Source organism: Pithys albifrons, chromosome 2 (genome assembly GCF_047495875.1).
Source record: "Pithys albifrons albifrons isolate INPA30051 chromosome 2, PitAlb_v1, whole genome shotgun sequence".
In the NCBI taxonomy this organism is placed as follows: Eukaryota; Metazoa; Chordata; class Aves; order Passeriformes; family Thamnophilidae; genus Pithys; species Pithys albifrons.
Window position 1 is genome coordinate 118,220,873 of NC_092459.1, and position 12,101 is coordinate 118,232,973.

Sequence of the window (12,101 nt, forward strand, 5' to 3'; positions counted from 1 at the left end):
CCAGCCCCGTGTCCTTCCTCGCTCCTCTCACAAGGGGGAGTCTGGGGAGGCTCCAGCCTTTGAGGTTTGGGCACAAACCTGGCACTCCTCAAAACCCACTCTGGCACAGACCAGCCACCTGACCAAACCAGCTCTGGAAGAAGAATTAAATAGAGAAGCTGAAAGAAGCTTTTCCCAGGGGAAAGGAGTGCTCCCCAAGAGGCTCCTACTGCACCCAGTTTTTAAACCTTGCAGCAGAACACAGGCCTGGAGGCTCCGGGACTCTGCACGTTCACTGCCTGCTCTTGCAGCCATACCTGGAGCACTTCCCTGCCACTGTCCCTCCCTGGGGGTGGCTGGTTTGGGATCAGGAGCTGAGGAGATGAGCTGCCTGGAGCCTTCCTCCCTGGCAGCCAGGTCGCTGTGTGCTACTGCTCCCTCTACGGATCCCGCGCTCTCTCCACCGGCGCTCTGGCTCTCGGCACCGAGTCCCACAGGCACTGGGGGCTGGGGTGGTCCCTGCTGCATTCCCAGACCTCCCGTGGCTGGGACAGCTGGCATGGGGCAGCCCAGGAAGGCTGCTGCTGGATGGTGCTGTTCTCTTGGCACGGCTGTTTTGGTGCCAATTCCTGCCCATCTTCCAGCCTGCAGCACCTGAAACACACAGGTGGGACGTGGCTTAAGGAGGCAAACAGGGAGCTCCTAGAGGATGGCATGTTGCTTTCTGGAGAGAGAATTATCATAGCACTCAAGTGTTTGCTACAGCATTAATATCACACAACTCCTTGGCATGCACTCCACACATCCCAGTGTGAACATGAGGGCCCAGACCTCAACTGAAGCTCCGTGAGCCAAAACAACCTGTGGCAGAAGATCATGGCACCCCCAACCTGCCAAAGGGGCCCAGGCACACCAAGAACTCAGACCTGTCCAAATGGTGACAAGTTTTCACAGAGTCAAACCTTGAAGATCAGGCTCCCTTCTGCTCTCCCCTGGCTGTTAAAGCACAGCACAGAGGAAGGTCAGTGCTCACACCATGTCACTGACATCACCTTTCCCACTTGGGGCACCGACCAGATACATTTTCAATGGCACTTTCCTCCAAGAACTGTTGAACTTGGACAAAACCAGGTCCAGGAGTACAAACACTCTGCTGAAAAATTCCAGTGTTTTAATACTTGCCTTTTTTTCTTTGCAAACCTACTCAATCAGGACAATTTAGGAGGAGTGGCTTCTGCCACCACCACCACTGCAAGGTCACCACCAGTTTATGCAAAGCCAAAATTAGCCATCGTAATGCCATTGTCACACTAAGCAGGGCTTCCTTTCCAGCCCTAAATCCCAGCAGGACAATTTGCAGTCACCTCCACACCTCTCCCCTCTCTTTCACTGCCTGACCTCCTCCTCCCACACCAAGTCAGCTGCAGAGCCCAGCTGAAAGGAAACAAAAGCATCTTGTCTGGTCTGTGACCAAGGTTCCTTAAAAAAGCTCAAATTCCACATAACAAGAAGCAGAACAAAAAGCCATGAAGTTATTTTAAGAAGCAGCAAAGGTTTGCTACTCAGATTAAGTTCACAGCTTATTCCATCACCACTGCTCTCAGGTTCCTCCTAATTAATTAGTCGGTTCTTTCAAATGCCTCCTGCCAGTCCTGCGTGGCTCTGGCAGCTCCTGGATGCAGTGTTCCAAAACAAATGGAATTCAAACAGGCACAGTGCTTGGCAGTCACAGCAGACACATCCCTAACGAGCTGCTCTTGGGTTGCAGAAAAATAATCATCCTTTCAGCACCCTTGCATTCTCAAGGCAGAAATGTGACAGATTATGTTGGACCAGGCACTGTTTTGCCACCAGAACAGGCAAACCTGGAGGTGTCTTGCCCCAAACAGTCACCAAATGGCAGAATTTCAGGTCACCCCAGCTGGGAGTGCAATGAAGTCTCTGCAGAAACACCTTCACTCCTCTGCTGGTTTGGGGCCAGGCTTCCCACCATCCTCCAGGAACAAATCCCATCTCTTTGACTATCAATCAAGTGTCCCAAGGAGAACAAAGGTAAGAAAAGCCTGGGAACACCCCTTTCCCAGGGAAGGGAGCTCTGCCACCCACAGGTGCTCCCAGGAGGTGCCCGTGGCTAACAGACACAGCAGTGCCAGTGTGCAAAAGCCCAGCATCCTCAGGAGGTTTCAAGGAACAGCTCCCAAGCTGAAGAGGCCAGACTTCATAGCACAAAGGTTCCAGGAGCTCTGCCAGCCAGGATGGACCTCTTCAGTACAGGACTTCTGAGCTTAAGGACTCCCATGAAAGGCAGGACCTCAAAGGGGTGCATATCCCCCACCTCAGGGACGCACCAGATATTCCTGATGGTGTTCAGGGCACTGGGATGCTGCCCATCACTGACAGACTGGTCCTAGGATTGTCCTTGGTCTCACAGTCACCAGCATCCCAACCAGCCTGAAGGAAGCCACCACAATTCAAGTGCTGGCAATGAAACCACTTCCATGTCCTGTATCCTGGACATCCCAAGTCACACCATGAGCCTTTGACGTTCCAGTATTGATGGCAACTTTTCCATCAGTTAGAAATCCCATCTCCCACACTGCCTGCTCCAACTGAACAACCCAGCATTCCAAAATAAACTCACCCTTCCCCACACCTCCCAGTTCCAACCACAATTCCCACCCAGCTGGAGGCCTGTCTATATAGGTCAAGGCTGCTCAGGTTCATTGCTTTGTATATTACAGTTTAAAGAATGCTCTAAATTCAAGGTTTTTAACTTTTTAATCTCTGGGGAAAACTTCCTATAAACTCAGATTAACGAGTGCTAATGCACTGAAGAAAGGAAACCAAAACCCTTCCTCCTACTATAAAAACAAAATAGTGTGGCCTCTGTTTCTTTTCTGATAAGAGTCTTAAATACCAAACATTTAACTGCATAATAACATTCCCTGGCAGCCAGCAGCCTGCTTAGCAGATACATAAAGCAGGTAAAAGGGGAAAAAGTTAATTTCTTGGCTGAATGATTCCATCGGTAGCTATAGGGCAAACTAGAAAGTCTTTTAGTAAAGTAGCAGTTGATTCTTCTATCAATCTGCAGCACACACACTCTTCCAAGGAATGCATTAAATATGAAAATCATATCCCGTTATCATCTGTGCCCAGCTTTCAGCCCGTAAGCCTCCCTTAATGAATGCGGCAGCCGCGGGGCCGGCGCCGGGATAATGGAGCGGCTCCGGCCCGGCCCCGCTGCCAGCGCCACACAGTCACAAGTGACTACTCTTGCCAGCATGCTCCAAGTTATTACAAGATGTTTTTAGACATTTCATCTAAAAGAGCTTTGCTGCTTTTAGTGGAGAAAGCGGCTCTGGTCTTGAACTGTATCATTTATATGGAGATAGGAGGAGGGATTAGGAGCCTGCATTACTGCAGATATATGGCAGCAGATAGTTAAGTATTCCTTGTCAGTCTTTTTGTCTGTTCCTTAGATATGCAATCTCCCTCTGCTTCTTCTGAGGAAAGGTCAAAACACACAAAATTACAAGCACACCGTGTGGATCCACCACTGCATTTCCACAAACATCCCTCATTAGGAACGTTCCCCCTTGGTCACAACCATTTTCACACTCTCCAGCACAGGAATTATAAAACCCAACAAGATGTACATAAACAGAGTTTTTTTAATTCCACCTCTTTGGCTGAAATAATTGCACTTTTCACCCAGGTGGTTCTCCTTCACTCAGGCTCTAAACACCATTTCCCACTGGATGTGCCAGACCAAAATGCCCCCAGAAAGGCTCTGCCTGCCTCTCCAGGCACAGCTCTGGAATAAAGCCCATTCCCCCCATTACCTGCTCGCTGGATCCTTCCTCCTTGTCACCTCCTGCTGACAAGTTGCCCTCTTGAAGGGATAACAGCCTTTTGATTTCCCTTCCATACCATGCCTAAAAGGGAACAAATCCGTCACACAAAACTGGAGGCCAAATTCCACCCCCCAAACCAGCAGATATTGCTTTGCAAACAGGGAACCTTTACATGTAAAATCCTTGCAGCCTTTTTCACTCAGACTGTATTTAAAAAGCCAGAGATCCCATTTTCTCCTCATTTGCCCTGACCAAACAGAGTGGTCTGTACACAACCTGCTGCAGGGCTTTCATGCACATTTATTCTTTCCCATAATTTAGAATCCCAGAAAACAGCAATAACTTGTTGATTCAAATGTATTGACTCCCAACAATCATTGTAGCACTGAATTATGGCTGCTGTGCCCAGACAGTGACTCGGCTGCTTTGGGATGCCACGAGCCTTACAATGTGGTTTTGATGCACCACCTCACACCTGGCTGGGCTGTTCTGAGGAGAATCCGGGGCAGCTATTCCAGAGAGCAGCCCAGCAGGAAAGGCTCCATGTCTGCTGCTCCCAACCTGGCTCTGCCCCCTCCAGAGTTTAACTGAGCAGTGGGAACACGCTTGGAGCGGGACTCAGCACAGGCAGCACCTGCAATCAGGGCTGTTTGTTCCTGACTGCAGAGCCCAGCAACACGTCAGAGCAGCCTGACAGCACTTCATGGCCTTTCTGCAGCAGGAACAGGCATGAAAACAAACCCTTACAATTAACTTCCCCAGCTCTGCCCTTTGCTCCTCAGTTCCCAGAGAAGAGGCTGCTCGTGAAACTGTACACATGGAATTTTAAGAAACAAAACCTTACTACAATACAACTAAAGATTCTCAGAAGAAACTCAAATGTAACTCCTGGATTTTCCTGAAAGGTTAAGTGAATTTATTTGTGCTCCTAAAAATTACTGACCAAACTGCAGACAAACACAGTGCATCTCTCAGAAACAAAAGAAGTTTTGTGAGCTACAGCCACATAATAAATGTGCCCAGAGTTGTGATAAAGCACCCCTAAAGGGCATTCTGCATGGAAAAAAAAAGAAGAGAAAACAGTAATAATTTCTTTCTGTGTACTCCCACGATAGATTAAATGATTACATGCTCCATAACTCTTCTGCTTTTCATAACTAGCATGGAGGAGATGTGATTTGTTCAGCAGCTCAGAGACATAACTGTAACTTGGCAGAGATAAAGTGGATGGCACAGAAACAACGACATGGAAGGACTGAACAAAACCCCATGTACACATCGACCCCTGGCACGACTGGGACTCACACCAGGGTGTCAGAACCACCACAACCTGCCACTGGTCAAACTGGTGTGCACTGGGACTGCTCAGAAAGGGAAATCCTCCAAAACAGCAGGGGAAACCACAACACACCCCTCCTTCTGCTCTGCTTCAAGTAACAATTAAAAATCAGAGGAAGGGGAATCATGTGCCCACCAGAGACAGCCTGAACTGTGGGGTTCTGCACTGCAGCCAGGGAAAGATCCTCTGGAAATGTCACCAGATCCCACAGGCACTACCTGGGCTCTAGTTGTATGAGGAATAAACACAGCTAAATGTTTCTGAGGGATGCCACTGCTCCTACAAAGCAGGAATAAACACATTTCCCTCCCAGACTGCACTGCCCCAAAAACCTGGCTCTGTATATCAGTGGCATGAGCACAAAACACGATTTCAGTTTTAAACATCTGAAATCATCACCATATTACATCTATTTGCAACATCCCAAAGTGTTTGTTGGGGAATAGCAAGCCAATATAATAATATAATTTTTTATAAGTCCTCAGGGCTTGGTTTTGAGACCTGCTGAGTCTGAGATACTTCAGATCCTGTCTATTCTACACCCTGAAATATGGATCCTGTTTGAGTTTGCCTCAAGCATTAGGACATGCAGAAATCTGTTTACTAGTGATGCCTATGGCGTTTCTGATTTTCTGATTTCTCATTTTTATAGATTTTAGACTTGTAACTGTAGTAAAATGTAGATTTAGCATGCTAATATTTCTAGCAGCTCAAGTTCAATGTTCATACATGCCAACCTAAGCCACATATCAGTAGCTCAAATTCTTTTAGTTATTTAGTCTTGTTTTCAAGGTAGAATGCTGAAGAATATCAGAAAGGCCTGCAGAATGAAACATAAGCCAACAACCTTGGGTCTAAGAACACTGGAAAACCTCCAAGAGCCCTGTGTGTGCTGAGGAAGAGGAGGACTGATGAAGAGGAGACTCAAATCCTAAGGGGGTGGAACAGGGGTGGGAGCGGGGTGGGAAAAAGGTTGAACTGGAGATGTGTAAAGTAATGATTGGATAGATCATATCACAAAAGCCATGGAAATTAGAGCTTAGATACGTGCATATCATCAGGTGTTCCTGTGGGCCCTCGGCCTGACATTAAAGGACTTTCACTCTTTATCTTCTCCCACACTAACTTGGCTCCGAGTCCTGCTTTGTTGGGTCTCTCATGGCATCACTAGAATAACAACAGCAAACACTAATGCAATGTCTCAAGTCTTATAGAAAGGTACTTCCATGTTGTGGAGCATCTCCCAGCCCGAGGCTGCCATGTGTGCCTCCAGCCGCAGGCTCTGCTGCCGGAGGGTCTGGTTGCGCCGCAGGGCCCGGCGCTGGCACTCACACACCGCTGCCAGCTGCCTCTGCAGAGCCAGGGACTGCAGCCTGGGGGCAAGGAAACTGTGCTCAGAGAGCAGGAAAATACAGCACAGGCATCTACTGCAAGCACCCTTCCTCAGACACACAGTGACACTCACGGGGGAGCCGCTCCCAGGCCCCCAAAAGGAGCACCCACATTCTTCTGCATATTTATATAAATACATATGGGCCACTTTGCAGAGTTACACAGGGACTTTTGTGTTTCAAAGGGTGAATATATTAAGAAACTCTTGTACATGGGTTTTAAATGGATTATGTTCTTATATCACATTAAATCATAAAGAAAACTGTACATCAGAGGAACGAGTTGTGGAAGTTCTGGAAGTTCTGGCCAGAGAGGGGGCGGATTCACCATCCCTGGAGGTCTTTAGGGTGAGACTGGACGTGGCACTGAGTGCCATGATCTGGTAAAGGGACTGGAGTCGGACCAAGGGTTGGACTTGATGATCTCAGAGGTCTCTTCCAACCCAACTGAGTCTGTGATTCTATGATTCTGTGTCTCACACCCAGTAACACCAAGCCTGAGGTTTCACAGCTGGCTAAAGCCATGGTGCCACCAAAAAAGGCACTGGAAATCCATCTGAACTAGTTCTCACCCACCTACAAACCTGATTGCCTTTCAGCCAGACCTATTCCCTTATCTGGTTTCAGGGCAGCCACACAGCATTCGTGCCAATACAGGAAAAAACAAGCCAGAGGCATCTTCTTAAAATAAAATAACCTTCAAGGAGCTTTTAAATAGGCTTACAGGTATGGATCAGTCATTGTGTGTTCCATCAGCTGCCTTTCTAATTACAGCCTTCTGGCTTCACTGCAAGAAAACAAACAACACAGAGTAAGATAAAGATGTTTTGCTGTTTAGAGTGTCCCAATGCCAGAACAGAGAGCTCAGCTTTGCTCCACTCACACACTGATCTGCCAGGCCAGCTTAGCACAAAGCAGACACCTCAAAGCTTTCACTTCTCTCTTTGTTCCTCACTGGAACAGGGTTGCTGTAAAGGGAAAAGATGCCTGAACATCCACACAGGACCCACTGAAACAGCCAGAGATCCCCGCTCAGCCACAGGTGCCACTTGGAGCCCCAGGACTGGCTCTGAACCCCAAGATGGGCAGTTCCTGAGCTCATCCCTCCCTTTCTTGCCCACACAATCCCACAGCAGACCCCTTTCCATGCAGGATATATGTGGTTGGACTTGTTCCCAGGACAACTCCCCAGAACCTCTCCCAGGGACAGATCAACACATTAAAACACACAAACCATCCCAACTCTCCCCTGGCCCACAGACCCCATGTACCAGCCAAGTATTTTACTGAACTCCAAATCAGGGCCCAGGATGTGGGGACAGTCAGGTGCTGAACCACACACACCTCACCCAAAGCCATTCCAAGGGGAAGCTGTTTCTGGGAACAGAGTAAAGCAGCTGTTATTTCATAGTTACAAATTGCACCTAAGGATGAGTAATCATCCCATGAGCAAAAAATATAAAATAACCAAGAGCTAAGGCAGAGGCTTCCAGCAGATTCCCTTTACAAACCCTGCCACAAGCAAAGCCAAAACCCAAGTTCTTCTTAAAAAATACCATCTAATTGTGATCAGGCAGAAAGAGTGATGGGGCACACACAGATCACATCTCCATACCTCTGGGCACACTTCTCCATGGATTTGGGTTCTCCCTGTACACAAATACACCTCCTCCCAGTCTCCCTGCACAGAGGAAAGCCCAGAAAAGCCCCTCCTGCTGCTCCAGCTGAGACATCAAGGCCCCCACTTTACCCCTCTGATCCTGCCACTGCCTGGAACAGGATTAGGGTTTCATGTCATGTACACAGTTTAACAGCCACGCTCCACCTGGGCTCTCATCCCTCAATTTCCTCTTACACAATGGACAGCCAGGCAAACACACATCTCAGGATCTTGTTTTTACACCTCTCCACGTAATTTTCCTGCCTCAGTGGAGAACACATATCCTGATGGATGGAGAGGCCAATGGGCACAAACAGCCATTGGCTCCAATCCCACCTCCCATCCTATAGGGAGCACATCACATTCCTCAACTTCCAAAAGTCTGTTCCCTCCCTGCCAGAGAGGGTTTTTTGGGGATTTGGGGGCAGAATTCAATTCCCTGGCCAGCCACAAGCCCTCTCAAGTCCCTGGCACCCCCCAGGGATTGACCTTCAGGGATTTGACCCCTCACTTCCCACTTCAGGCAGCAGGACTGAGGTGCCTCAGTGGTGTTTGAGATCCCAGCCCTCAGCCTTGCTGTGCTCCAGCTGCACACCCACAATGTGGGACCAGCAGCACTCCACTCACTGGTGATACAAAAATTCCATGGAAAACTGCCCAGTATACAGGCACTCCAACCTGAGAAATGTCACTGTTCCAGCTGGTTTTTCTGCACCAGTCTGACACCAAATGAACTCTTGGGCACGGAGCTCTCCCATCTCCCTGGCCTGGAGCCTCAGCCAGCCCCAGGAGGGTGGCAGAGCCTCTTTGGTAGCTTCTTCCTCACACAGCAGCTATTCCTGATTGGAATAACCCTATGTGGTTCACAGTCTGTGCTCAAGAGACCTGAACATTTGTGCAAGTTGCCTGCAAAGCCGGAAGCACCCACAGCACCTGAAGCACCCGGCCTGGCTGCCACAGCAGAGCTAATTGCCCAGTTACTCTAATTGCAAAGTTACTCAGGGAGTTAAGTACAACACTTAACTGCATAATTCATTTAGTCCATGCCCGCTCCACTCAGCCCCTGCCCTCCTCACTGCAGCTGCCCAAGAGTAAGTGCTGAGTAATCAGCAGAGTAAGTGCTGAGTAACCCCAACACGGTCAGGACTGCATGAGCAGGGACAGAAACTCTCTGCCCTTCCCCTCGTTACCTCAGGCTCTTCAGAACAAATCCTTCCCCACTCTGCACACCAGAGGCACCACTGACCTGCACTGACCCGAGCACGCAGCACCTCTGGATTTAGAGAGGACAAAGTGCCAGCCCTGGGAAGCAAAACTCAGCAAAGAGAGTCTGCAATGTAATTTAAGGTCCAGTGCCAGGCTTTGCACAGCCTCGGTGTGGCCCAACCACACCAGGATGTCAGGGGAGGGAGGGATGCACAGCAGCTCTGCAGAAACACGAGCCACCTGCCAGTGTGGGTGCTCAGGGCTGTGGGAAAGGGCAGCAATGGCAATGCCCGAGCCCACCACCAGCCCCTGCGAGCAGAAACCGGCACTGGAAACCAGCCGGCTGAAAAGCGGCTCCCCATCGGTGCGTGGAGCCGCGGGGCTGGGGGCGGGCGGAGCACTCGGGCTGAGGGGACCAACCCTGCGGGATGCGGGGACCGTCCTCATCCCCGCGGGCTGGAGGGACCGTCCTCATCCCCGCGGGCTGCGGGGACCATCCCCGCGGGATGCAGGGACGATCACCATCCCGGCGGGCTGCGGGGATCAACCTGCGGGCTGCGGGGACCATCCTCATCCCCGCGGGATGCAGGGAACCAGCCCCGCGGGATGCAGGGACCATCCCCAGTCCCGCGGGATGCAGGGGACCATCCCCAGTCCCGCGGGATGCAGGGGACCATCCCCAGTCCCGCGGGATGCAGGGGACCAGCCCCAGTCCCGCGGGATGCAGGGGACCAGCCCCAGTCCCGCGGGATGCAGGGGACCAGCCCCAGTCCCGCGGGATGCAGGGGACCATCCCCAGTCCCGCGGGATGCAGGGGACCATCCCCAGTCCCGCGGGATGCAGGGGACCAGCCCCAGTCCCGCGGGATGCAGGGAGCCATCCCCAGCCCCGCGGGATGCAGGGGGCCATCCCCATTCCCGCGGGATGCAGGGAGCCATCCCCAGCCCCGCGGGATGCAGGGGCCATCCCCATTCCCGCGGGATGCAGGGAGCCATCCCCAGCCCCGCGGGATGCAGGGAGCCATCCCCAGCCCCGCGGGATGCAGGGAGCCATCCCCAGCCCCGCGGGATGCAGGGAGCCATCCCCAGCCCCGCGGGATGCAGGGGGCCATCCCCAGCCCCGCGGGATGCAGGGGGCCATCCCCAGCCCCGCGGGATGCAGGGACCATCCCCAGCCCCGCGGGATGCAGGGACCATCCCCAGCCCCGCGGGATGCAGGGAGCCATCCCGGGGCCAGACCCCCAGCCCCGGGAACACCACAGGGATTCCAGCCGCGCGGGCAGGGAGGGCAGAGCTGAGCCCGGCCGGCTCCGGGGGGCTCCGGGACGCCAGTCCGTGCTCACCGGCAGGAACCAGCGCCACGGGAGTGCCCGCAGAGTCCAAGCCGTGCCTGCCGGGCCCGGAGCGGGGCTGGGTTTGCCTTCACCGATCCACCTGTGCTGGAAACGCCACTCTCGAACCCGCGCGGGGGCTGCTCACCTGTCGCGGAGGCTGCAGAGCCGGCGGTTCCGGTCCCGGGGGTCGCGGGGCCGGGAGTGCCCCGGGGTGCCCGGGGGTGCCAGTGCTGGGAGGCGCCCGGAGGTACCGGGAGCGGGTTCGGGGATGCCGGTCCCGCGGGCGGCCCCAGTGGTGCGGGTGGCCGGTGCCGAGGAACGCCGGTGGGGCCGGTGCCGGTGCCGATCCCGGTGCTGTTCCCGGTGCCGTTCCCGTTGGTCTCGTTCCCGATCCCGATCCCGATCCCGTTCCCGATCCCGATCCCGATCCCGATCCCGCCGCTGCCCACGTGCCGCTCCCGCCGTGCCCCGCGCTGGACCCGGAAGTGCCGCCCCCGGTTGCCATGGCGACGGTTGGGTGCGCGGCCTGCGCCGCCCGGAGGCGCCTGGAAACACTTCACGGCCTGGTTAAGCTTTTTATGGCCTTTTTTTTGGAGCCGTAAATGGCTTAAAACACGTCAGAGCGCGCTGCTAGAACAGGGAGGCTGGCCCAAGGTTGGGGACTGTTGAGATTTAGGGCATTTTTCCGGAAATCTGTCAGAATCGCACTGTTACACCCTGAGGGGTTTGCTGCATTTTTCAGGAAACCTTGACTCCTCACCCTGCAGAGCCACCACAGTGCCACCCTGCAGTGCCACCTGAGTGCCACCGTGCCCCCCTGGGGGTGTCCCCCACATGGGAGCAACCACGGACACCTCAGTCCTGACACACCACCCAGTGCTCCCATCCCAGCTGGGAACGAAAACCACAGCCTCGGCCTTCCACATCTCCTCATCATTCCCAGATAAAACATTCAGTCCCTTGCAAAGGAAGCTCCCAAATTCAGTCTCTGGAAAGGAAGCTCCCAAATTAGCGCTTCAATCCCAGAATTCCAGTAAAGCCCAAACCCCACAGCAGCAATGGGGATGAAGGAGAAACTCTCCATCAACAGGCAAAATTGGACAGCAATGAAATGTATCAGCATAATTAGAACAGCAATCAGGGCACAATTAGTGCGGGATCATCACCATAATTTCCCCAGTTAGACCTTCTGGCCAAGGGCAGCCCCAGGACGGCTCAGCTGGAGCTTCAGGTGCCGCTTGGGACCGGCACTGGCGGATTTTGAGTTTCCTCAGCTGGATCTCAGTTATCCAGCAGCATTGCCGGGGTGTCCAACACCCTCAGCCCCCAGCTGGGC

At 52.7% G+C, this 12,101-nt stretch overlaps 1 protein-coding gene across 1 annotated transcript in view; it reads right to left on the bottom strand.

Annotated features, from left to right (window-relative positions):
* Positions 1-11,852, bottom strand: part of KIZ (kizuna centrosomal protein) — a 31,277-nt gene extending 19,425 nt beyond the window's left edge. Inside the window, exons 1-5 of the mRNA XM_071582019.1 lie at positions 10,911-11,852; positions 7,291-7,353; positions 6,398-6,548; positions 3,825-3,917; positions 297-633 (exon numbers count right to left, since the gene is read on the bottom strand). Of these exons, the coding sequence (XP_071438120.1) occupies positions 297-633; positions 3,825-3,917; positions 6,398-6,548; positions 7,291-7,319 (610 nt within the window). The 5' untranslated portion in view covers positions 7,320-7,353; positions 10,911-11,852. The remainder of the gene's footprint in view (positions 1-296; positions 634-3,824; positions 3,918-6,397; positions 6,549-7,290; positions 7,354-10,910) is intronic.
* Between the last annotated feature and the right edge of the window lie 249 nt (positions 11,853-12,101).